This window comes from Xiphophorus maculatus, chromosome 5, assembly GCF_002775205.1.
Source record: "Xiphophorus maculatus strain JP 163 A chromosome 5, X_maculatus-5.0-male, whole genome shotgun sequence".
Taxonomy (NCBI): Eukaryota; Metazoa; Chordata; class Actinopteri; order Cyprinodontiformes; family Poeciliidae; genus Xiphophorus; species Xiphophorus maculatus.
The window spans coordinates 30905379-30933378 of NC_036447.1; the positions used below are offsets into that span (position 1 = coordinate 30905379).

General features: G+C 39.3%; 1 protein-coding gene across 1 annotated transcript; it reads left to right on the top strand.

Annotated features, from left to right (window-relative positions):
* On the top strand, positions 1-28000 carry LOC102232502 (cdc42-interacting protein 4 homolog). The gene is made up of 14 exons (XM_023333853.1): positions 1-244; positions 6427-6542; positions 7131-7184; positions 9727-9874; positions 9979-10041; positions 10503-10607; positions 10757-10885; positions 10981-11127; positions 12450-12605; positions 25026-25135; positions 25962-26094; positions 26174-26244; positions 27297-27406; positions 27491-28000. The coding sequence occupies exons 1-14, from the start codon at positions 221-223 to the stop codon at positions 27634-27636; spliced, it is 1512 nt and encodes a 503-aa protein (XP_023189621.1). The 5' UTR covers positions 1-220; the 3' UTR covers positions 27637-28000.

The window sequence follows — 28000 nt, forward strand, 5'->3', positions numbered from 1 at the left end:
TCTCTCTCTCTCTCTGCTGGAGGAATCAGGACAGCCTTGTCGGTGCCAAGGAGGAGTAGGCGTAGACTTCCTTTAAACATTTATATTCGCTTTCATACAAACCTAGTTTGGTTCAAGCTTTGCTCCTACATTTTTCGCGTTGTTTTGTGTTCCTGTTTTTCCCTTCAAAGCAGAGAAAATTTCTCTTTTTTTATTTTGAGACATCTTAGCCTCTGCAGACATGGACTGGGGAACAAGTCTTTGGGTGAGTTGACAGCTGACAACCCTTTTGGAGTCATTCCTGACAGAAAACAAACTTTTCAACATCTTCTAAATGTTTGTTGCTCGACTTTTTTTTTTTCCCGGAGACGCAACATGTAATAATCGTTACTGTAACGTCGCTGAGCAGAATGATCCTTTGCGGGGCTGAACAGACTCCCGCAGACGGAGATTTCGCAACTTCTGCATACCTCATCATTAGCAGAGGAAGTAAAACAGTTTATGGCCCGTTCTGCTCACAGGAAGGTTCTGCACTTTTCTTTTTTTTTTACACTGTTGTTGTGGTTTACAAGCTTTTTCTTTGTCACTCTCCGTCTTAATGCGGTGCTCTCAATCAGAGATTTGCTTTGTGACAACCCCGGTCAGGGCGCAAATTACCAGGAGAAAGTACACTGTGTCACCTGTGTTCCCAGGTAGCAGTGAACAGGTTAGAAAAACCTAAACACTACACACAGCTTATTAACAACAGCGCCACCTACGGCATCTAAAGCGAATACTTTTGTGCTGTGGCCCCTTACAGATTCAGTCTGTTTTCTTGTTGTTGTTTTTGTCACATTCAAATGTTTCAGATGATTTAATTTAATATAAGATAAAGATAACAGGTACAAATTAAGATCCAGTTTTAAAATTTAGATTTCTTTATTAAGGGCAATTCTTTGCTAACCTGTTGTGTGTCTGGTCAGAATTTCATGGGCGTGTTTATTTATGTGGAAAACAGCCTGACCTTCCAGGTGTGATGCAGTGGGATAACCTTCCATTCTTTTTTTTCTCTTGATAACAAATAATAAAATGAGATTTTTCTCATTTATAAAATGATTTCCTCCTCCAAACTTGTAAACTTTTGTAAGAGATGCTCTGCCATGATCACAAACTAAATTTAGAAAACTGGGAAGGAAAGCCTGAGTTTAAAATCATTGTGCTTACACACGGACAACTGTCAGTTAATCCTGGGTTTATTTAGCATATGCATAGATATAGATGGTGTATAGCAGAAAAAAATGATAAAGCTAAAACAACATCAGTAGATTTGGGTTCTGCATGGCTGAGAACCCAAACACTGTTCAGTGTCCAGCTGCAGCTAATTCAGGTTTTATTTATTTCAATTTTGTTTAATCAGTAAATATTTTTTTATGTGTGAAAAATGTGAAAACAGAGAGAAGCTTCATCATAGTTATCCATGACTTCCACGAATTGTCATCAATACATTGTTTGATACAATAGTCTGTAATTACACTGAGTCAGTTTGACCATTAACCTGATTATAAACCTGTATGTTCTTGGTACTGGTGACAGTTTTGTTTAAAATCAATCAACTCACTTTAGGATAACATGATACAGTCAGTTTGTTATTGTACCAGAACAAAACACAGTTTTTTATGTCTGAAACTTTTCTCATAGCAGAGCAGAAGACAACAGTGTTTGATTTTTGACCTTTGCTGAGGTCGATAAAGTAGGTGGATCAGATCGACTTCACATGTAGAAATCGGCCGATCACCGATCTCCCAAAATTAAGGAAGGATAAATCGGTGGATGCAGTAGAGTGAGCATCTCTGGGGCTGCAGAGACACATGGAAGAGCTGCTGTTTTGAAAGTTGCTGCCCTTGTAAAGCTTGTGAAACATTAAACTGACTTTGTTTGCTGTTCAACTAAGTCAGTGTTGACTCCTCTTTTCCACTCTACAGTCAGTAGCCATGCTTTAGGCTACAGCTCTGTCTTGTTGTAAAGCAGTAAATGCAGTTAAGAGGTCTTACAAAGTCAAAGTCTGTCTGTTTTTAAAGCATAAACATGTCTAGAGCTTCCTTGTTAGTGTAGCTTCAGAGTTGTTTTATTTATTGTTATGAGACAGTTTAAGTCCAAGTTTAGCTCCATCTTTATTACAAGTTATATTTTCACTGTGTCCCTATTTAATATTGTTTCCTTTACCTGCGTACCATTACCATCCTAGAACAGGTTCTGACTCCCCGGCTTTTCAGCATGTTTACAGTGTAAGCATCTTTTTGTTTGAGTTCATCAAGGATGAGCTGAAAGGAAAAAGAGCCATGTTCAACCTCCATTCAATCTTTTCTGACAGAAAACTGCATTGAATATCTTTTTGTGTTTCTAATTAACAGAAACTGTTGACAGCATAAACAAACTCATCTAAAATAGACCTTTAATAAATTGCAGGATTGTTTTTGTGTTCACATTGCTGTCATTGCTCCTGTTTGTAATACTTACATACAAGCAAGTGTTTCTGTCAGAGCATAATAGTAAAACCTGTTAATTTAAACTGAGGTTATAGAAACAAGAAAAAGTCTTACATCTCTTTTGAGGAATTTTTCCAGGTGTTCCAAAGAGGAATGTGGGAGATGAAGGGATGAAAAAACCCTCAAGTCTATAAAAAATCCTTTCTGACAAAAAACTTTGGTTTAAAAAACTTTAAACTTCTTCAAGATCCCACACAGATCACGTACGGTTACCAATTGTTGAAGTTTCAAAAACTTTGCGTGTTGGTTTCTGATTAAGAAGATGCGAATCAGATGATTCATCTCTGGACATTTACCCAGGATCCTCAGACAGATCTTACCTTAGAATGATGTCATACAGGATAAATATAAAGAATTACTTCCATAGTTATTTTTTGCTGTATCATTGATAAACACAAAGCATAATCCAGGGTATTACCAAAGCGGTGGATGTCCTAAATAGATACTCGGTTGTTGCACCTCATCACCAATAGAAACCGTCTGGCCACTTTTCAGAACAACACAAACACAGAGGGTCTTCTCTCTGCTGTTGTTTTCTACCTTATCAAAAATAGATTTAAAGCACATATTTAATACTTCAGCCAGTTCATTTGGTTTCATTTGATAGCTTTTATCCGAAGCCTTAACTATTTTTTATTCCTTGTCAGGTCTCCACTTCTCTTCCTTTGATTCACATGTTCAGAGTTGATGAAGAGGATTGAACTTTCTCACCAGGGGTTAATTTAATCCTTCCTAAACTATCTTCACTCTCCTTGGCCTTGCTGTTGTGTTTAGATTTTAAACAAAAAGTCATCGTTGCCATAGCAACAATAGTTGCTGGAGTGTCTTTCAAACCTGTTTCCTAATTCAGTAGGTAGAGTTAAGTTTAATTTCTTTTTCCAAAGGTGACTCATAATAGAATATAGAAAACCAAAGTAAAAAAAATAATAATAATTTAATGGGGAATTCTCTAACCAGGGGAAAATAGAACCTGCAGGTTAAAACTCATACGCACACAGTTGTGATCATTCATTGTCTTGTTGGAACACCCAGTTTGATTCAACTTTCATCCATCTACCAAAGAACCAGTACAGCAGCCACACTGCACTGTGATACCTCCACTATGTTTGGAAGTTGATAAAGATTTGAAAATGTCACCTGTAACTGTGGCAAGGAGTTAATTCCTTTTCTTATCTGACAATTAAACCAGAAGGCACAAGGACAGCAGTTCAGTTCAGTTCAGTTCAGTTCAGTTCAGTTCAGTTCAGCTCATTTTCATAGACCCAATTCACAACAAACGTCATTCACAACAAAAAGCCGTCTTTTTCCATTTGATTTATTTATTTATTATTTACTCATTAATAAATATGAATATTACATGTGACAACTAAAAGAAATCATGAATGAGAAAGAGCGGAAAGAACTACAAACTTACATTATCTCCCCCCTACTCACATAAATGTTAGAATATTAGCTGTTCAATTCAGAAGTCTATTACTGCCATATTTCAAATACAAGGAAATCCACTAATGCACAAAAATTACAAAGGAAATCAGCTTATTCAACACTAAATTGCTTCATAATGATTTTCACATTTCTTTTAAATGCAGAAATTTAGATTGTTTTATGACAAACAGATCCAAGTTAGATCCAGGAATATACAGCAACATTAATACAGTCACATAGACAAATTAAATATCATAAATTAAATTAGGATATGATGCAGTTTATGTTGACTTATCATGACAGTTTGTAAAAATTGCAAAAGAAAAAAACAATTACACAATGTTCATCAATGAGAACACCCAGCTCACTGAATTGTATCTTTTGCTTTTCTGAAACTTATCGTCCTGAACAACTCCCTCTAACAGGAAGGAGTGTGTAGCAGAATGAGCTGGGGCTTTGATAAGAAACAACAGAAACACAAAAACACAGAACCACTGGTGCAGGAGTACTTTACTTTTTCTTAGAAAGTGTAAAAAGATGCAGGTTGCTAAATGACTTTTAACCAAATAGTGAAGATGTATGTTTATATTTTAACCTACATTTATAATTATGACAAAAATTATCCATCCATCCATTTTCTAAGACCCTTGTCCCTAGTGGGGTCAGGAGGGGTGCTGGTGTCTATCTCCAGCGAACGTTTCGGGCGAGAGGTGGGGTCACCCTGGACAGGTCGCCAGTCTGTCGCAGGGCAATGACTAAAATTATGTTTTTAAAAATCTTGTCTGTTTTCAAGCAAAATGTTTTTTGTGATCATGCTTCAACATCTTCACAATCTCAGGATTGCTTCATCTGAAAAGCCTAAGGTTAAATATATATTTTTTAAGTAAATAAGTAAAGTCTTTATTGTCATTTTACATTTCTGCATAATGTACAGAAGCACAACAACATTGAGGAATTGGCCAATTATGCATGAGCAAAATAAGTTGCCTGAGACATATGCACACATTGGATTAGGGTGTGGATCTTCCTAAGCCACACCCACAAATACCACATATACCACAAATACCAGCCTCTGATATGTTTAAATCCTAAAACATTTATTCAGCTTACAGTAGAAAAATACATATTTAAAAATAACCTTAAGCTCTAAAAACTTTCTTGCCTAACAATTGTGTACTCTGTGTATAAATGTCAGATGTACATCAAATATACAGTATGTTATGATTTTATTATCAAATTATTTTTTAACATTAAAATGCTCCCAAAATCTGAACCTCACATTTGGTCCACTTTGCTACTTCATTTGTTTTAGAAAATGGCTCTGAGATGCTTTTGAAAAAGAATGAGACTTTTTGGTAAACTGTGTCTGAATGGAGATATGGAATGTTGAAACTGTTTGGTCAAATTACTATACTGACAAATGCTAAAAAAGCAACTTAGAAACAGTAAGAAGCAGATGGCAGAACCAGCCCAGCCATTTTCGGGTTTATATTGTGATTGAGATGAGGCAGAGTAAGCTAAGATCACAAACATTTGTGCTGCTGCCAGTATGCTGCGTCATAACGACGGATAGGACGAGTCAAACTGGTTCCAGGTTTCACAGCAGCCCCAGAGACGGTCAGTCACAGGGTGGAGGTAGAGCGAGCTAATGGTTATCTCATTCCTAAACAATATTTCCCCCTTTTCACACAAGCATGTAGACATAAGAAAGCAAAGCCTCGGTGTGTTCCTACACAGGAGTGATAAACCTGGGAGATTTGCTGGGTTAATCTCTTCATCAACACCAGATTTTGCTTTGGTTTTCTTGTCGGCCATCTGATTTTCCTGATTGCTTTCCTTCCTGGTGCAAACATGCGGCTCCATTGTCCTGCTGTGTTTCTCCTTCACATCCCGACCATCGCTGACTGTGTTCATGTGTGATCTCCGTTTAGATTTTCCCTTTGACTTCCCAGTATCTGTGTTTACAGCTCTCCATTAAAGCAAAACATACGAGTCTCTTTCTTTTCATTTCCCTTATACAACAGACTGAGGAGCCACCCTGAATCTGTGTTTCTCTCTGTGTAAGCAGACGGCTCAGTTTGGTGGCGTGTTGTTTTTCAGAAAACCTTTGAGCGTATTGTTATCCAGTGCTGTGGGGATAGAGGCCTGAGGGTTCACTGAGAACAACTGCTACTGGTCCAACAGGTTTTTTGTGTTTTTGGTAAATGAATGTGTGTAAACAGATAAGAGTTGTAGGCTATTGGGAGAGTAAAGTATGAGGTATTTTTGGTTATTATACCTTTGCACTGTTTTTTATGTGTTCATAAATATGCATGCCATGCTTATTCGGTAAGAACTCAGCCCAGTAATTTTCTCAGAAGTACTTAGCTTTGACTGAGCAGTGTGTCAGTGTTAGACATAAAACTGACTTCCTCAGGGACCAGCTGTTTGTTACACATGTTAACGTAATGGTGTGTCTCCGCAGAAGAATTTAATCACTCTGGGCTTTTCCTCTTAGGACCAGAATGATGTCATCGACAAACACACTCAGTCTGGCCTTGACCTGATGGAGCGTTACATAAAGTTTGTAAAGGAGCGGACGGAGATAGAACAGAACTACGCCAAGCAGCTCAGGTGTGCTCTGATTTTTTTTTTCTCGCATTGATTTTTCTGTGCATATTACAGTTTTAAACGTCAGAGTTCCATGCAAAGCTACGACTGTAACTGCAATGAAAAAGATTTGTGGCTTTTAAGTTTTCAAATAAAGAAAAATGGAAAGGTGTGGAAGTATTCGTCTTCTGAATTTGATACCAGTATGTGCAATTAATAACCCCCAAAAGCATCATGGTAGCAGTATCATCCTGCAGGGATGCTTTCCTGGACGATCGATGAAGGTAAATACAAGGCAATACTGAATAAATAATAATACGATTAATGATTAAAACCTGTAAAAGAAGCAATGGCCCAGCCAAAGTCCACATCTAAGTCCAACAAAGAATCTGTGGCAAGAGCTGAGAATCTGAGCTCTGCTATGATGTAGACTAACATCCCCAACACCCTTTCATACTCATCTGTCATCAAATCCCTATAAAATACACTGAAATAATCCCACAAAAAGTGACAAAGTTCAATGAGATGCAGAGGACACGTAGACTTTCAGTGAACTTGTACCTTTATACCGGCATGCAAATGTCAATTTTGTTTCTTTTTATTATCTAACAGGAATTTGACAAAGAAGTACTCCAAACGAGGAGGCAAAGAGGAGCAGGAGTGCAAGTAAGAAAATGAATCGCTCATCAAAATCCTCCACAGTTCTGGTTTTCTTTTCTTGCACTTGACATTGTGTTGATTTTGCAATGGCATGATGAGGCCTATCTATCATTGCTTTTTTAAAAACAATGATTGATTGTCATACTTCCATTCTAGTGAAATTAGAAACCCCAGAAGGCTGTAAAATGCTGCACAATTAAATGCCAAAAGATCTTCATAATCTTCATACCAATAAGCATGTAAGACAGAGGGTGTCTGTCCAAAGGAGAAATAGTCATTTTGGATGATTTTAGTAACTTTAGCATATCAGGGGAGGACTGCATAATTGACTGGCATCAGCTCAGATTAGGTTTGGTCAGGAAAGTGTTTTGGGTGTAGTCCATTGAGATCCAGCCTCTGGGCTGATCCAGACCACTTTGAACAGGTTTTATGTTGCAGTCGACTTGGGAACGCCTTCTATTCCCACTGAAAAACTGGAATAAGTTGCTGGGCATGGGGAGGCCTGGGAGCTCTACTGGAGGACAGAGCAAACTAGACAGGTAGTTACTGTAATAATTAGCCTTCAGGTATTATGTACATTGTGAGTTTGTTAACAACCATGGTCATTATATGTACAAAATAAATACATTTTGTGTTGCACTTGCTTAAAAACTCACATGAAGCATTTTTAGAAAAATCCTACCTTTAATTAGATTTTTTTAAGTGGGAAAACATTCCTCAATCTTTCTTTTTTTCACAAATCACAATCACTTTGAAGCAGATATAAATTAAGCTATTTCATAATGTATGCTATAGTTTTTAGAGTGTTTTAAATTAAATTTGAATCAGTAATGCATGACTTCCGGTTTACATGTACAAATATTACATGAGACAGGCGCTGGATGGTCAGTCCTGCAGTCACCCTCCTCAAAATATCATTTTTAGGGTTATTTACCCATTTTTAATATAATCACAGACAATACTTTATGCTGCTAAAGAAAGATATAGCTCAGACCCAACAAAATTCTACCTTGTACAAATGTTGAGAATAATAGCCTTTGTAAGCGTTAAGCTATGGCTTCACTGGCCATCTCAAAGTATGCCATGTTTTAAAGCTATAGTTTTAAAAGCATTAAAAGTTTCTATCATTCCTGCAGTATAAAGTTTTTCTGATGAATCACCAGAGGAAGTGAATATAGGTTAGAGCAGAGTTGTTCTCAACTCATTACAGCTCTTCCTCAAACTAATTCTTCTGGTTTAAAAGTAAGACAGCTGGCTTATTGGAGATTTATGCATTAAATCAAAGGATGTCACCCATTACTATTGTCAAGGTAATGCTCTTTTGAATGTGAGACTGGTATTTAAAAAATCTAAGGCATGTCTCTTTTAAGCAGAGTGCAGGCTAGCTGATTAATTGGCCGACTAATACTAGGTGTTACTCATTAAAAGTGATATTCTGAGCAATAAGACTTTAACTCTTCTTCAGCGGTCATAAATATTTCAATAATTGTTCTATTTTCATCTAATCAGAAACTCCCACTGAGGTCATAAATCTCTTCCAGAAGGGATTTACCATATTTTGCCATCCGTGACTGAGAGGAAGTGTTAACAATAGAAATACATATTTTAAAATGATCTAATTGTTCTCAGTTGGCACATTATATGAATTGAATATTTTTTGACTTAAGCAGGATTTATTCTAAAGCAGCCTAATATGCTGTAACAGAAAAGAGTATAACCAAACATATAAAATAATTATTAGTTCAGATTTTGTTCTGCTTAAAAAGCAGTTCAAGTCCATTTTTTAAAAGTAATAAGAACAGTTACTGCTGTTTTTGAGACGTTTGTTTTGACATTATTAAGCAAAGTGATAACAGGTTTCTGCATCCATGAGCTGGCAGTTAGCAAGTGTAGCGCTGATCATTCACATAAAATGCAAACAAATATTGATTATGGGATAAGTAAACTGCACTACAGCTGCATGTTAGTAGATTATATTTTTTACTGGAAAGGTAATTGAGTTCACAAAGTAAATAAAATAATGAAACTCAATGTTGCCCAAAATAAACAAAAATATTTTCTTATGTCTTCTCATGAAATGATTGGTTCACTGTGTTTAGATTTGTTGTCCACAGATAAAATGTAGTTTTCTCCAAATGTTTTTATTTTATTATTTTATTTGCCACATAAGAAATAAAACAAAAATATACAGAACAAGTTTGTGAAAACAGAATTATTCCTTGTCAGCAACAGTCTATTATTTAGATTCATTACACAAACATGGAGCGCAATATTATTTCTGTTTCATTTTTTGTATAACTTAGATTATTAACTAATGAAAAAGGATTTTGAGAACAGAGGTGATAGGCTCAGTACTGTACTTGGCTGGGAATCCCTTTGCATGAATTACTGCATCAAAGCGGTGGGCATGGAGTAGATCACCCTGCAGGTGTTTTAATTAGAACATATTCTTTGCTTACAGTAGTCAACCACAAAATACAGTTTGATGGGTTTTGCTTTTCTGATGTATTTCCAACGTTCCAAATGTTCCCTCTCACTGCTGGTGTAGGTTCAGCAACCACGCGTCTTTCCAGGAGATCCTGAATGAGCTGGGTGACTATGCAGGCCAACGTGAGCTTGTTGCTGAGAACATGACGGCCAACATCTGTGATAAGCTTACCAAATATCTCCAGGACCTCAAACAGGAACGTAAAACAGTGAGTGAGGGAGGGAGGGATGTAAAGTTTTGCCCATCTTGCTGAAGTTTGCAGTGTTATCATCCAAAGCTGCAGCAGATTCTTCACAGCCTCTCTGTTTTCAGCACCTTTCTGATGTAAAGAAGGCCCAGCAGAATCTCGAGAGCAGCTTTAAACACCTAGAAAATGTGAGTCAAGAGTTGGTGACTTAGTTTTTTAAATCTAAATTATACCATGTCATAAATTATAATATATGTCTTGCTTTTGCTGTGGAATTGTTTTACAGGCTCCTAAATCTTAAAAATGTCTGTTTTTTCTTGAATAAACAGATTAATTTAGAGTTTATCTAAGAGAAAACAGAGCAACATGTTGAAACAAACTCTGTTTTTATGTTAACTTTGCATTGTTAACTTAGTAACTCTGTTAATTATTCTCACTCAAACACAGTTTTGATTTATGTTTTGTATTGATCCAATGATCCAATTATACCTTACAGATTATATTAATAACACCCAGGAAGAGGTGAGGAGAACAGAGCAAATCTTAATCCTTCCCTAATTTGTAGAGTTAGGTCTTAGTTCTATGACTTTGCTTTGTTAAAACTGCTGTTGCTGAAATGTAATACATTTGTACATGTTCATGCTTGCAGATTAAAAAGCGCTTTGCCAAGGAGTGGGCGGAGGCTGACAAAGCCACACAGCAGGCAGAGAAAACAGAGAGCGACACTAATGCCACCAAATTTGATGTTGAAAAAGTAAATGCTCTTAAACATTGGCTGTTAAACAGTAGTATTCTAAATGTTTTCCTTTACCTGTCCTTTTTACGCCATCCTTTATATTTGGACCTGCATCCTTTAATCTTCCATTGACTTTATTTTTATGTATTTATTTTATTATTCTCTAGGCAAAGAACCATGCTCTTGCTCGTACGCGTGCAGCAGAAGAATTCAGGAACAACTATGCAGCAGAACTCCAGAAATACAACAAAGAACAAAAGTACTTCTACTACACAGAGATACCACAGATCTACAACGTGAGAAAGTCTTTTTGACGCACTGTAACAACGCTGCTCGGTAGTTTCTGTTCAATTTGAATCTAAAAGAGTTTGACGATTTGTGTTTTGAACAGAAACTCCAAGTCATGGACGAGCGGAGGATCCAGCAGCTGGCGGAGTGTTACTGCCTGTTTTCACACATCGAAAAGGACGTCCTGCCAATCATCTCCAAGTGTCTGGAGGGAATTGCTGCTGCAGGAACAAAAATTGATCACAAAAAGGCAAGTGGGTCACTCTGTTCCTCTGACATGTCTGACATTTCTCTGATCTGATGGGCAGCAAGCTCAATCAATCAATCAATCAATCAATCAATCAATCAATCAATCAATCAATCAATCAATCAATCAATCAATCAATCAAGTTTATTTATACAGCACATTTCAGCAGCAAGGCAGTTCAAAGTTCTTTACATAATAATAACACTAAATTACAAAGTTATAAAGAAAACATCACAACAATTGAACAAACATCACATTGTGACAAGTGCCATCACCAAAACCCAAAACCAATTAATTCAGAGCATCAATTTACAACAAACGGGGCCAATTGAAGCCAATGATGCATTTAATACATAAATGCAATATAATGGAGTCAAATGAAGTAGATCAGATAATTCCAGTTCATTAAAACATGCGATTTAAGGAAGCCTGACAGATAGCATCAGCTGTTACCTCTGAAGCAATCTCTCATCCTGAGTAAAGGAGAAACCCGTAAAACTAAAGTTAAAGCAGCCATCTACCTAGAGCAGGTAGCAGACACTAAAGAATTGGGCCAGCTTTATGGAAAAGAAATATTAACAGTAACCAAAGATATTAGGAGCCAGTTAATGTGTTGTTTATGAAAGATGTATATCTGAACACAGAAATGTTGCTTCAGTTGCGTTCTCTTGTATATAGAAGGCAGGCAATAATTCCATATAATAAAAATAATTTTTGTGACATTTATCGAGAATATTTCTGGGTTTTCTCAACAGACCACCACAAATTCTTTGCTGCAATTCTCGTTTGATGTTTCTTTGTTCAGTTGGACAGCATTGTTCTCCAGCTGCTGGCTGACCCACCATGATGTCACAGTTCATGCAGAAAAATCAGATATTCTGCAATACATGAAGCTTCGGAGCCTCTTTATTTCTGTGAACTCTTGTGACAATGACTCAAAAACATGTTTTGTGCAGCAGGAGTTTTATAGCACATTGTGACCCGAGCCCTCCAGTGGAAGGAGAGGTGAAGAGATGTTTAAATTGTTTTGTTTTACCCGGCGAACACAGGAATTTAAATGACCCTTATCAATATGTTTAAGGCTTTTTGAATCTGACATCGGATTCAAACAGGCTTGAGGCTGTAACTGCTGCCAAAGGATCATCAACAACATATTAAGTAAACATACTTAATATGTATGATTTTTGATTTCAGATAGGAAATCAAAATCAACCACCAGAGCTGGACCATTTGATCCAACGTGTAAAACCATGAGCGCTGAAACATCGCCCTTTCTGCAGTGTGTGTTGATTCACACCTGATGTTTAATTTTTGTGTCGTGGCAGGACTCAAAACTTTTAATAGAGCAACACAAGTCTGGCTTTGACAGACCCGCCGATGTGGAGTTTGAGGACTACTCCCAGGGCGTCAAACCATCAAACTCAGAATCTACCCTCAACCCTCTGAAAGGACGCAAGCACAAGATCTTCAAGAAGCTCAAGGTGAGCCTGACTGTCTCTGAATATGTTTGGAGAGAGAGAGTCAGATATTAACACAGCTTCACCCATCTGTTTCCCTTTCATATTAAAATGTATAAATATTAATCAGCTTGTCTTTCTCCTGCAGTCAGAGAGAGCTGCTGCCTCGTCAATAACTTTAGATAAATAACTAGAGAAGTTAGTGCGGCTCTCCTTATCTTTGCTCTGCTGGTCCTACCTGTAGGAACCTGCTATAAGAAACACACTATCTTTTATCACAATGTCTTAAAATAAATGCACACACACACCTACACAAATTCTATCTTATCAGCCAACGTTCTCACTCAGGGGTAAATTCTAACTCCAGTTTGCTGCAGAGACATGCCCCTCTGACTTTTAATACGTGCTGTTTGAAATATTTCTTCATCTCAAAATCTCGCTCTTCCTGTCTTTCCTTTTGATCTGATCTGTTGTTTTGTTTCAACAAATCCCTCCATCTTGTGTTTTTGCTGTGCTCTCCAGCAGTGTCAATTGTGAAAGCAACTTTTTATTTAGTTTTAGTGTAATGTTAGTTTGATTAAACTTAAAATGTAATTTAGATTTAGTTGTAATTTAGTCATCAGAATTGTTTTAGTTTCAGTCTAATTTTAGTCGACTAATTATAATAAATATTTAGTCAACTAAATCTACTGTCAATTTAGTTGACAAAATTAAATGCAACCACTATTGTAGTTAGCATGATAGTGAAAGAAATGGTACTGATGCTCCATGTGTTTGTAGTTTACACTTCAATCTTTCCATCTGTCTGTCCTTTCCGCTCTCCACGCTGTTCTGTTCTGAATGAGTTCAGTCAAAATTCCCCCCCCCCCCCCCCCCCCCAACACACACACACACACAGAACTTTTCCCTTCATACATAAAATGTGGCTGTTGAGAGCTGGTCGATTTTGGACCAGGTCTGTGTTCACATCTATTGTATCTACAGCCAACATGTAGTTCCCTTACCTGTGACTCAAATTAATGATAAGTCAATGCTGCTCCACAGAAAGTCATCAGAATACAGAGTTCATCTCAGGTTGTTGTGAGAGAGGCTGGAGATCTGCAGACAGTCCCAATGTTCCCCATTGGTTAGGGTTAGAGCCAACAATGAGTAGTGAGGATCAGACCTGGAGAACTATGAACTGCTTCAGGTTCTTGTTTATTAGAAATGTTAGAAATCCTCTTTGCAACTCGTCCCAGTCTGACAAGTGTAACACAGTAGAGAAGGGTATTACATATATTTTGGATAAATGGGCCAATAGGTTCGGCTATCGGAGCACAGTGGAGTGTTTAAATGACACACAAGGGCAGTTGGGTGTATTTAAAGAACTGGTTTTAGTGACAGAAAACACACAATTAACAGTTGCACAAAACACACAATTATGAAAATAAAATTACACACAATAAAATGAAAAAAAAAAAAGAAATAACAATAATACTTGGCCAAGTGCTAATTCTTAATTTCAAATAATTCGGGTGCACCCTGGTAATCTGCACTCCAAATTGTATTAGTCAGCAGATTAATCAAATTAATCCCAATTTGGTTTGATTCAACTTCATTCACAGGAGAATTTCCACCACAGCTGTGCGGCACAATGTCCGAAATAAAACAATCCAAACAGTATTGTCCAAAAATCAATAAATAAAAAAAACAATAATAATGGAGAATGTCAGTTGTAGGTTTCACACATAACCGTGTGTGAAGATGTATGTTGCTCTCCTACCACACCGCAGGGTGCAGCATGACTCCAAATGGGGTAGACGAAATCTGGTTCTCTCTTTAGGTCCAGGTGGGAAGGCTCGCCATCAATATCAAAGGAGGGATCCACTTCAGGAATGATCCAGTATAAAAAAAAACCTGACCTGTCAACAGACAGGACCAGCAGAAATACAGGACTTTACCAAGCCGTTCTAGCTTTAATCCTTCTTTCCAACACAGTAACAAAACATTACCTAGTTACTAAAACAACGGATATTTTTTTAACAACAATGTAACAAACGACAAAAACACAAATAAAAGGCTCCGAATATGCTCACCGATCTCAGTGCGACACACTTCAGACAACCGTATAGTGGGTCTCAATCCGGATGCGTGGGGCACTAAACGATGTAACAAGGCATATTTGATCTAAATAATATAAACTTAATAAAATAAAATTATGTTAAAGCCTAAATTTTACCTTTTATCTACGAAGAACAAGCTGAAATAACTGCCAGAAAGAGCCAACGATTCCTAACGGCTCTAACGGTAAAAAACTGAAGTTCAGTTTGTATTCATTTAATAAATAATTTCCAGCACAAAAGCTGGACAATCAACATAAAATCTATTTACAAAAGAGTTTATCCACAATACAGTTAATACAGCACGTAAAAAATACTTTTAACTGTCGGGATACATACTCTGGCGCTGCCCCGCTCAGCAGTCTCACCGCGTCGGATCTCTAGAGCAAAACCAACGGTACTGCAGACCCGGGGGAGAAGGGCGGGATCCACAACGGCAGCCTGCACCCTGATTGGTCCAGACGCTCTGGAAACCAAACTTCTCATTGGCCAGGCAGACCACCCAGCTTCCTTAACCTCTTCTCTTAAAGTGGCATACCCACTTTATGTGGGTTACACCCTCCCCTCTGAAGGGTATGCCCGTCCCTGGGCATCTGCAATGTGACATGGAGTCACACAGCTTAAGGATGCCTGACGGAATTATGGGATACATTCTCAAAACCATTCAAGGAGCTAGTCAATGCATCACTTAGACCCTGGAACAGAGAATTCACCACCATCATCAGAGGATTTCCTAGTGTTACATAATCTAATCTGTTAGGCTTTGTGTGCACTCTTTGAGATCGACGGAGAGATGTTTCAGCATCTTGAAGTCCATCAGTCAGAAACTTTAAAGGTTCAGGCTGGGCAGTGACAGGTTCATTTACTTCACAAAACCCATCATTGCATGCTGCATCTGAGCTCATCTCATTATCTGGAGGAGTTTCTTCAGATTGCTGCAAATCGAAACACTGAGGGGATCTGTTTACTGAGTTCAGTTCAGGTGAAACGTTTGCTTCGGATAATCTGTCTTGTTCAGGTGAGTTGACACTTTCAGGTGAGTTGACATTTTCAGGTGAGTTGACACTTGATGCACCCTGAATATCTCCAGTACTTCCATCTCTTACAAGGGATTGAGTTGTTGGAGCATCAGGTGAGAGGGAATTTTCAGACTCCTCTGTTTCTACTGAGTGTCGGACTGCACAAGGAGGCTCACTCAACTTGTGAGTTTCAGGCACCACGACATGTGCATCAGGTTTTGACATAACATGAGGGAAGAATGTCCAATCAGGTACATCATCCAAATCTGAGATGATCTCCTCTTCACTCTCGACGACTGGACGTTGTCTTGTTCTGGGCCTCCTGTTTCGACAAGGCTTGACTGTTTCAGTTTCTGCAGCTACTGACAGGAATCCACATGGCAGAAGCAAGTCTCTGTGCAGAGTTCGCACTGGTCCATCTTTACTTTCTGGTTTAACTGTGTAAACTGGCATTTCTCCAGCTCGCTTGAGGACAATATAAACATCCTCCTCCCACTTGTCTGCCAATTTATGTTTTCCACGCAGCTTCACATTTCGTATGAGAACTCGGTCTCCTGTCTGCAAGGTTGATTCAATCACTCGCCGGTCAAATCTGGCTTTATTGCGACTTGCGTTCTTTCCTGCCTTGCTAGTAGCAATACGGTAACTTTCTTCCAACCGAGATTTTAAATTGCCAACATACTGAGAATGAGTCTGCTTAGCAGCATTGGTGGGCAATCTGAAAATCAAATCAATGGGTAATCTGGGCTGTCTCCCGAACATTAATTCGTACGGGGAGAATCCAGTCACATCACTCTTTGTACAATTATAAGCATGTACCAGAGGTTTGACAAAATCTTTCCAGCGGAGTTTATCTGACTTATCAAGTGTTCCGAGCATTTGAAGAAGAGTGCGGTTGAATCTTTCAACCGGATTTCCCCTAGGATGGTAAGGGGTTGTGCGCACTTTCCTCATGCCAATGAGTTCACAGAGTTCTTTTATGGTTTTTGATTCGAAATCAGCACCCTGATCACTAAGGAGCTTTTCAGGAAAACCATAATGAACAATGAAGTTTTCCCAGAGGCACTTTGCTATGGTCTGTGCTCGCTGGTTTGGAGTTGGTATAGCCACTGCATATTTTGTAAAATGATCAGTAATTACTAGAATGTCTTTAGTGTTTGAGCGATCTGGCTCTATTGATAAAAAATCAATGCACACCAGTTCGAGAGGTCGGTAGGTTTTAATGTTCATAAGTGGAGCAGCTTTTTCTGGATGTGTTTTTCGACGAACACATCTCTCACAGGCTTTAACCATTTTATCTATGGTCATGTACATTTTCGGCCAGTAAAATCTGGTTCTTGCCAAATCTACTGTTCGTTCGACTCCAAGGTGGCCCATATCATGATGAAGACTCCTAAGTGCTGTAGCTCTTAGCGCCTCAGGAAGCACAAGCTGATATGAGACATTTGGACCGTCTTTTCGCTTACGATAGAGAATTCCATTCTGGATCTCTAACCGCGACAACTCTCTGAGTAACAAAGGTAGTTCTGGGAGTTCCAACCTAAGGCTGGGACATGGAGTTTCACCAGTCTCCAAGAGTACAATGACTGCATTGATAGCAGGATCTAATGTTTGTTTTTGCCTCAACTCTTCTTCTGAAAATGAATGGACCAGAGGGGACCCATCCACTTGTTCCTGCTGGAAGCAGTCGGGAATGGCTGTGGACTGGTGAGTGAGGGATTCAACTAATGTCAACCCAGGAGCGGTGGCTTGAACACCAGCTACAGATGAAGTAACCATATGACGTTCACAAATTGCCTTTATCACTTCCTTGGGAACAGTTTCTGGATTGTCAGGATTGCTCAGATGGTACAGTGTGAACTGCCGGATTCTCTCACTCTCCTTCTTGGATGCATAATCATCCTTTGGTGGATCGTGAGGTCGGCGAGAGAGTGCGTCAGCATCTAGATTTTGCTTTCCGGCTCTGTACTGAAGATTGAATGAGTAAGTAGAAAGACTGGACAACCACCTGTACCCTGTCGCATCAAGCTTTGCGGATGTTAAAATATATGTCAGTGGGTTGCTGTCAGTCACTACTGTGAAGTCTGTACCATATAGGTAATCAGAAAATTTTTCTGTGACTGCCCACTTAAGGGCCAAGAATTCGAGCTTATGAGCCGGGTACTTCCTCTCGCTCTTTGAAAGTCCTCGACTCGCAAAAGCTATGACTCGAGATTGACCATCTTGAACCTGATATAATGCAGCCCCAAGGCCAACAGTGCTGGCATCTGTATGTAGGACATACGGAAGTTGGGGGTCTGCAAATCCTAAGACTGGAGCTGATGTTAGCTTTCCTATTATGTCATCAAAGGCTTTCTGACATTGGGATGTCCACCGCTCACCAAAGGATTCCTTTGGGTTGCGATACTCTGGACTTGGATTTATCTTCTGCTTCTTGTTCAGCTTTCTGAGTGGTGGATAACCAGACGTTAGTTCATTAAGTGGTTTTACAATAGTAGAGTACCCTTGAATGAACCGTCGGTAGTATCCAGCAAATCCTAAAAAGGATTGAAGTTCTTTAAGATTTGCGGGGATTGGCCAGGTACTTAAGGCCGCAACTTTTTCAGGATCAGTTTCAACTCCTCTCTCAGAAACAATGTGACCAAGGTATTTCACTGATGTTTGAAAGAACTTGCACTTCTCTGGTGCCAGTTTCAAACCATATGTCATCAATCGTCCAAGAACACGCTGCAAGCGCTGTTCATGTTCTTCCAGGGACGATGAGAAAATAATCAGGTCGTCAATGAACACTAAAACTTCTTTTAGGTTCATATCACCAACACACTTTTCCATCAGTCTTTGGAAAGTTGAAGGTGCATTCGTTATTCCTTGGGGCATCCTGTTAAATTCCCAGAATCCAACTGGACACACAAATGCAGTCTTATGCTTGTCTGCTTCTTCCATTTCGACCTGATAGTAGCCTGACTTGAGGTCTAAAACAGAGAACCACTTAGAACCAGCAAGTGCAGTGAAAGCATCTTCCAGTTTTGGAAGAGCGTAGGCGTCTTTAATGGTCTGCATATTCAGCTTTCTGTAATCCACACACAGACGAACAGAACCATTCTTTTTGCGAACCACAACGATTGGGGAAGCAAATGGGGATTCAGATTCCCGTATGACTCCAGATTCAAGGAGTTCCTGTAGATGTTGTCTCACAGCATCCACATCGTTGGGGTGTATCGGACGTGCTCTTTGCTTAAAAGGCGTCTCATCGCTGAGCTTGATTCTGTGTTTCACCTTATCAGTATGGCCAAAATCTAGGTCATTCTGAGAGAAAACGTTTGGCATGGTGTTTAACATTTTTGTTATTCGCCTTTTCCATTCAGTGGATAAAGGTGAATCTCCAAAATCAAAGCTCAGTTCTGGGGAAGACTTTGCTTGAAATTGAGAACCATCTGGTTCATTGACAGTGTGTTCTTTGTGTAACACCTGTACTATAGCATTAACATCTGCCACAATGGTTTTGGGAGGAATGACTATATCATGATTGGTGTCATTTCTTAGTACGACAGGAATATGACATGAGCGTTTGCTTGGTAGAGTTACTGCAATCGCTGAAACGAGTAAGCCATTCGGTAGAGAAGAAGCTGATGGTTGCTCAAGAATGACATCTCTCTGAATGTTCAATTGATCAACATGAACAGAAGCTTCAACAACAGTGGTCTGTCTTGCAGGAACAACTCTAGGCAACTTGCCCGTTAGTTCTGCACAACCAAGACTGCTGTAGTTAAGCTCCCTTTGTCGTATCTCAAGTATTTTGAGAACAGCCTGATATCCATTCATCAAAGGCTGAAAAGATGAACGTTTCCGGTAATCAGCATAAAGAACGTCTAGTGTGTTTGTGCCTATAAGCACTTGTTCATGGGCTGCAGAGCGGAGGTGAGGAATAACCAAGGCCAAAGTGTTAATTTCAATATCAGAACCGACAAACTCTTTTGGAAAGGTGATGGTAAGCTCGACATATCCTAAATAGGGAACAAACTGGCCATTAGCACTCTCCACTTCAAGCAAATCATTTAAAGAATGAATGGTCAGATCAGAAAGGTGTTCTTCATAAAAGGACTGGGGCACAGTTGTGACTTGCGAACCTGTGTCCAGAAGACAGTTTGTTTCTTTCCCTACAATGTATACTTGAGCTGTGGTTTTAGTTCCCACAAGGCCATGTGGCAATTTTGACCCTTCTACCTCAACACTCTTGACAACAGATTTTATGGTTTCGGGACTGGAGTTTTGTAACTTCGCTCCCATATGTCCCTCTATGAGAGCAGACACTAGTTTAAATGTGTCTCACTTTGAGAAGCATTGGAGGCTTCCCAAGCAGCCTGCTTTTCTCTCAGCTGTTTTTTCTTAGCTGCTACAAGGGAAGGATTTGGTGCTTTATCACAGACTGAAACAACATGGCCATCCTCTCCACACTGGAAACAGTACCAGGGACGTGGTCTGCCATTTGCTTTAAATGTGGAAGGATAGCTTGTTTTTGGTTTCACCACATGGGCTTCATGTGTGACACTTAGAGGAACAGACTTTGCTTTTTGTTGCTTAGGTTGTTTTGGCTTTTGACTCCCTGACACAATGCTCTTCACCTGAATGCTGAGGTCAGCAATTTGTTGCTTGAGCATCTCAAAATCAGTCTTATTTATCAAATCATTTGTGTCATGTGCAAGATGCACTTGTGACATGGCACGCTGCTTGCAAGCACCAGACTTAGTATGGCTGAAATGCTGTCGCATGCGAGTCATTTTTGCAGCCTGTTTATCTTCTTCTGTCCTAAGAAGGAGCAACAATTCTGCAAAGGTAGGAGGTTTTTCTTTCTTTTGTTCTAACTGAAGATCGACTATTAAAGTGTTCTCCCAACAGCCTCTACAGAACTGCTTTAAAAGCTGTTGGTCAAACTCTGGAGCGGACACACCACCACGTCTCATTGTTTTGCTTAAAGCAGTGTGCAATCTCTGCAGGAAAACAGAAGGTAATTCTCCATCATTCTGGAACGTGCTCATGAACCTAGCATAAAGCTCGTCACCATCTTCAACTGTCCCGTAGGCAGAGTCAAGCAACTGGAGATAAGTTGAGGGACTAGACTGTGGGCTCAAATGTTTGATCATTTCAGAAGCAGGAGGAAGAAGACTGTCCAATACACGATGTGTGCAATGCAAGTCTGACACAGATGGATCTCTGATAAGAATTTCGACACTTGCACGCCATGTATCATAATCTGCTTCATGGCTTGGTCGTGGACTCTTGCCTGAAAAAGCTCTAAGTCTACTGGGTGAAGCAAACTGGGGTGAGTTATCATTACTGCGCACCACATGCTCAACCACCACTCGCTGAACTGCAGGTGGATTGACATCGATTAGGGGCGTAGCAGTGGATTCAGATGAGACAGAGAAAGTCTGCGAGGGATTGAGATCAATCAGGTTTTTTCTGAAAATGGAAGGGATGAGAGGCTTACTTGGATCATTTGCTGATGTCAAAGTCATGGGATCTGTAGGCATCACTGACTGAGGGGTTTCAGAAGATGGGACATTTCTTTTGATGGTTGAATCTTTTTGTGGGGTCGGACTCTGCGGAGCTGAGGATTCTGGATCAGTCTGAAGTGATTGGGAAAAGGCACATTCTGCAGATGAAACCAGATTTTTAAGTTCTTCTTTCAACATTTCTCCTAATGAATTTCCACTCAGCCTGGCAATTTCAGAGAGCTGTTCCATGTACATCTTAGTAGCTTTGCTTCTGGCATCTATGGTGTAGACACTTCCTAAAGCCTTTAACTCATACACAATGCCTGCTTGAGTCATGCTTGGAAACTGAAGAGGCAACAATGGTTCCAATGTCTGCATGGCAGTTTCATGTGCAAACTCAACGATCATGTTTTTATGGTAATCTGACTTAGGATCATCTAAGCAAATGTAACGGTTAATGGAACCATACTTCTGGAGAAAGGTTGACACTTCCTCATCTGTCTCTGACCCTGTTAAACCACTAACAACCACAGAATGGGGAATTTGGATGGACTCCCGGAGTACCACATCCATATTTGGTTTTTTATTTTTTTTTTGTTTTTAAGGAGAAGTACTTGGCACGTTCTAACAATATGTGTAAGATGTCTGACACTTAAACACACACACTCATGCTCCTGGCTGGCTCGCCATAGCTTCCTCTGTAACACAGTAGAGAAGGGTATTACATATATTTTGGATAAATGGGCCAATAGGTTCGGCTATCGGAGCACAGTGGAGTGTTTAAATGACACACAAGGGCAGTTGGGTGTATTTAAAGAACTGGTTTTAGTGACAGAAAACACACAATTAACAGTTGCACAAAACACACAATTATGAAAATAAAATTACACACAATAAAATGAAAAAAAAAAAAGAAATAACAATAATACTTGGCCAAGTGCTAATTCTTAATTTCAAATAATTCGGGTGCACCCTGGTAATCTGCACTCCAAATTGTATTAGTCAGCAGATTAATCAAATTAATCCCAATTTGGTTTGATTCAACTTCATTCACAGGAGAATTTCCACCACAGCTGTGCGGCACAATGTCCGAAATAAAACAATCCAAACAGTATTGTCCAAAAATCAATAAATAAAAAAAACAATAATAATGGAGAATGTCAGTTGTAGGTTTCACACATAACCGTGTGTGAAGATGTATGTTGCTCTCCTACCACACCGCAGGGTGCAGCATGACTCCAAATGGGGTAGACGAAATCTGGTTCTCTCTTTAGGTCCAGGTGGGAAGGCTCGCCATCAATATCAAAGGAGGGATCCACTTCAGGAATGATCCAGTATAAAAAAAAACCTGACCTGTCAACAGACAGGACCAGCAGAAATACAGGACTTTACCAAGCCGTTCTAGCTTTAATCCTTCTTTCCAACACAGTAACAAAACATTACCTAGTTACTAAAACAACGGATATTTTTTTAACAACAATGTAACAAACGACAAAAACACAAATAAAAGGCTCCGAATATGCTCACCGATCTCAGTGCGACACACTTCAGACAACCGTATAGTGGGTCTCAATCCGGATGCGTGGGGCACTAAACGATGTAACAAGGCATATTTGATCTAAATAATATAAACTTAATAAAATAAAATTATGTTAAAGCCTAAATTTTACCTTTTATCTACGAAGAACAAGCTGAAATAACTGCCAGAAAGAGCCAACGATTCCTAACGGCTCTAACGGTAAAAAACTGAAGTTCAGTTTGTATTCATTTAATAAATAATTTCCAGCACAAAAGCTGGACAATCAACATAAAATCTATTTACAAAAGAGTTTATCCACAATACAGTTAATACAGCACGTAAAAAATACTTTTAACTGTCGGGATACATACTCTGGCGCTGCCCCGCTCAGCAGTCTCACCGCGTCGGATCTCTAGAGCAAAACCAACGGTACTGCAGACCCGGGGGAGAAGGGCGGGATCCACAACGGCAGCCTGCACCCTGATTGGTCCAGACGCTCTGGAAACCAAACTTCTCATTGGCCAGGCAGACCACCCAGCTTCCTTAACCTCTTCTCTTAAAGTGGCATACCCACTTTATGTGGGTTACACAAGCATTTGCCTTGATTTCAAAGTTGATTTGATTTCTGTTTCTACAAAACGCTTCTACTGACTTCTAACAGTATCTCTGTCACAAAATCCAAATTCTAAAGATCCAAACTATCTGGCTGAAGCTGCTGAGACTTTTATTGAACCCCTTTTATTATTATGCTCTGATGAAAATCCCTGCTGTCATCCTGTGAGTGCAGGATTACTCATCTAGGTGGAGTTACTGTTTCACTAGAATAACCAAAGTGAGTTTAATTTGAGAAATGTTTGATTTGATTTTGTTCAGGGATCTCTGGTCAAACTTTTACCTGTGATGGCATAATAGACAGAGTGATTATGCCATCAGTTCTTTGTAATTTAGATATCAATATCAAATGTACATAGCCTTAGTTTTATTTTCAGTATTTCTGTCCAAACATTGTAAACATTTTGTTTACATATTTGCTCATTATTTAAAAATTGAAAAAGTCAAGAAATATGTGGAAATCGATTTGTCACGCTGCTTAAAACCTGAGATGCATTTATAAAAAAACATCAGCTCCACATAGCTTGCCGCTCATTTAAACACTCACGCGGTATGCTGACTGTGTTAGCAGTTGTTTTGGGAATACTTCGCTGTGTGGGAAGTTTCTGTCTGAACCTTTGACGTTTGACTGTTACAGCATTCTTCATCAAACTTCTTCAAGAACACAAACTCAGGCGCCACTATTCAAGCTGTACCTAAGACAGAGTCATCATGTTCTTTATGAAACTTTCATTAGACCAAAGTTAAATATTTTACAAAGCACTGTTCAATACATCATCTGAAACTATTAAGATTATAGCACAAAGTTTAAGACATAGTCATCCACCCAGGCTGAGGAGCAAAGAGAGCACTAAGCAGTCCTGAGGTCCATAACAACTCTCAATGAGCTGCAGAGATTCACAGCTTAGGCTGGAGACAAGGATCACAATACTTGTAGACGGTGATAATCTGATGCAAATTTTTTTTTCGATGTCTGCCAGATGTAGGGAACAGTGAAAACAGCGACAGTTTGGCCTTCATTCAAAATGATTTGTGTTATAAAAATGAACATTGCGGATCATTCTGAACGCACCACGCTGAATGCTGGCAGCATGCTGTGGGGCTTCTTTTGTTCAGCATGGACAGCAGAGCTGGTGAGGGTTTAGAGGCATTACTACAACAAAATATGTTGTTACAGTCTGAAGAATGTTCTTTCAGCAGGACAAATACCCTAAACATGCAACCAGACCTGCCATGGTCTGTGTATTTGTCAGAATGGTCCAGTCAAAGACCAGACCTAAATCTAAGTTAGAATATTGATCCTTGATTCCCATAGACTCTCACCATCACGCTGAAGTTACAGAGAACAAGAGGCCAAAATTTCAGTCTGTAAAAACGTACATGGAAAGACTTGATATGCAGCTGTAACTGCTCTAAGACATTCTATAAAATACTGACTCACAGATGAGTCAATGCTGACTCACACAAATGCATGCCACGCTTCAGTTTATTAAGAAAACTATGAAACTACATATTTTATTTCTCTGCACAGTTATACCCTACTTTGCGTTGGTCTATGACACAAAATGTAACATATGTGGCTGTAATATGACTAACTGTGGAAAAGTTGAAGGGATATGGATACTTTTGCCAGGGACTGTTCATTATGCCCCTATCACTTGTCATAGTCATCTGCATTGATGCACTGTTTGTTTGTGTAGTCTCCTCCTGCAGAGGATTTCTCCCACCTTCCTCCAGAACAGAGGAAGAAGAAGCTGCAGGCAAAGATTGATGACATCACCAAAGAACTGACCAAGGAACAGGACTCAGGGTAAAACCGGGAGTTGCTAACTTCTGTTACTTGGAAACAAAGTGAAAGTAAAACCAGGCTCTGTTCAGTGGGAAATCTTAGAGATATGCTGATTATCGATGCAATGCTCTGTTATACAACATGTCCTCTGAACACTTCCCATTATTCAGATTCTTATCAGAAATTCCACCACCGAAAGAGGCTTCCTGTCATCATAGGTGTTTTTGATGGCGGACCCAAATGCAGAGAGGCTGAGGTAGCTTAGATGAGGAATGTTTTAATGAAAAAATGATTATCAGAACTTAAAAAAACAAAGGAGGACACAGGGAGCCAGAGCAGAGCAAAACACATAACTCCAAGGGAAAAAAACATCCAGGTAATCAGAGAAGAGATGGGATGCAAAGGGGTGTGAGCAGGAGAAGGGTTAAAATACTGAAACAAAAGACCTGGGCTGATGAACTAATGGGTTCCAGGTGTGAGGAGAGAGAGGGAAAATGGCACAGTGGGCGAGGGAGAGTATGCAAGGAAATAAATCTAACAGTAAAGAATAACTAGACCTAAGAAACATAATTAAACTGAAGTAACAAAGAATAACTGGACACAAGAAGTAAACATAATGAACTAGAATCACTGAAGGACTGAACTAAAGTAAAACAGAAACAAGACTGATGTAATAAAAAAGAAAGACTAAGGAACACAGAATAATCAAACCTCAAAAACAACCCAGGACACAACACTTCCTTATTAGAAGCAGATCATTCCCCAGCAGTAACACCTCTGTCTGTCTGTCTGTCTGTCTGTCTGTCTGTCTGTCTGTCTGTCTGTCTGTCTGTCTGTCTGACCTCAGCGAAGCTCTGGAGAAGATGAGGGGTGTGTATGTGCAGAATCCACAGATGGGCGACCCCTCCTGTCTGGAGCCCCAAATCACACAGACAAGCCAGAACATCGGCCGCCTGAGAGGGGAACTGGCTAAATATGAGGTTATTACACAACATGCAGATATGCATGTGTACAACACACTGTGTGAGTTTAAACATTTGACTTGTCCATTCCTCCCAGATGTGGTTATCAGAGGCAGTGGGTGGAGAAGACTCCTCAAACAATACCACCAACAATAACAGTCAGTCTGGGTAAGACCTGCATTTAAGGGATTATTTAGGATCTGCAGTACTTTTGTTGTTCAGTAGAAAGCCAGGCTTTCTAGTCAAATGAATTTTGTCAACCAAGCAGCCTTTCACTTTTTTAATTTGTCTCTCTTTTCACTTCGTTTCTTTTGAACCTTGGCATCATCTTGTGCTATGTTGGGTTAAAGATGGAGAAACGGCCACAAAAACATGTCTACTGCAGAAGAACATTTTGTTTGAATCAAGTCACATATTTAGGAAATTTGTAAAAATCCATCAGTGGATTAAAACAATTTTCAAAGTCTGCAGCCAAAATGTCTTTGGGAATCACTATTAGTTTTTGTCTGTCAAATTTAGTTTTTCTTTTTGGCATTTTTTAAAACAATTCAACTATCGAAATGACAACAAACTATGTCTCTGTGACATGCTGCTGGTCAAAGTGTCCCGAGTTTAAATTTGTCAGAACCTTTTTGTGGGGATGCAGACTTTAAGTTCATTTGTGGTTTGACAAAAATAAAAAAATAAAAATTGTAAGAAAGCAAAGACTTTGGTGACTGTCCTGGACACGTGGCAACAATTATTGCACTTTCACCACAGTGGAACCCTTAAGAGTTTCATCTGAGTTTAACTTTAGTGTTCCTAAACAAAAAATTGATAGCTGAATATTTACAAATATTACAAGTTTTTTTTATGTAACTACTTTTGGCAAACATAATGCCTACCTGCAAGTCAAGATTAAAAAAGGAACATATGGTGGTGGCATGCAGGCAGAGTGGGCTGATATACAGAAGGAAGGGATTATTTCCTATTCTCTTACCTTCTTCTCTCTCTTCCCATTTTCTGACTAATAACAGAATAAAGGCTTTTAGTGTCACAAAAAAGGGAACATTTTGGTAATTTCACTGCTTATCTTAACTAATCCAAGAAACAAAATAAACCATAAGGAGAGTTATTTTCTTTTTCATTTGCGACGCCTACCTCATGGGTCACTGTTATGAATTTGCAGAACTTTAATGAACAGGAAAAAGTCTTGTGAATCTCGTTTTGTTCTCCTCCAGCATAACAGCCACACAAAATTCGTCATCTAACGTCTACGCAGAGTTCGATGACGAGTTTGATGACATTGAAAGTCCCGTTGGTCAATGCACTGCTCTCTACACCTTCGCAGGTACATTTGTGATTTGCCTATTGAGCTTCTGCTAGAATAAATCTGCTCTCCATGTTTCTACATCTGATGTGTTCTGGCGTACAGGCAACAGTGAGGGCACCATTTCTATTACTGAAGGGGAGCTGCTGAGTGTCATGGAGGAGGATAAAGGAGATGGATGGATGAGAGTCCTCAGAGCCAGTGGACAGGAGGGCTACATACCAACATCATATGTCAAACTCACACCTTAGTTTAGTTCCATCCCAGAGTTTTTTTCTGGAAGGTCAAAAATCTAGTGGTGAACACAAAGACATGGGATATAATTGCAGCTGCCCTCAACTTGTGTTTCATCACTTCAAGATGGTTACAGTGAAATGAATATGAGTGGGTATTATTCACTTATATTGCAGTATAGTACACTCCAGATCTCTGCTCTCTGTGGCATGAAATGCTGCCTCAATATGCAGATTACCAGCCTGGTGTGGTCCTTATCAGTTTAAGTGCATTTAGAACTTAGAAATGACAGATCTTGTGAATGTTTACCTTAATTTGTGTCACGCTGATGATGTAAGCGCTGTTATATAGAACCTTATTAAAGTATTCATTCCATTTGAA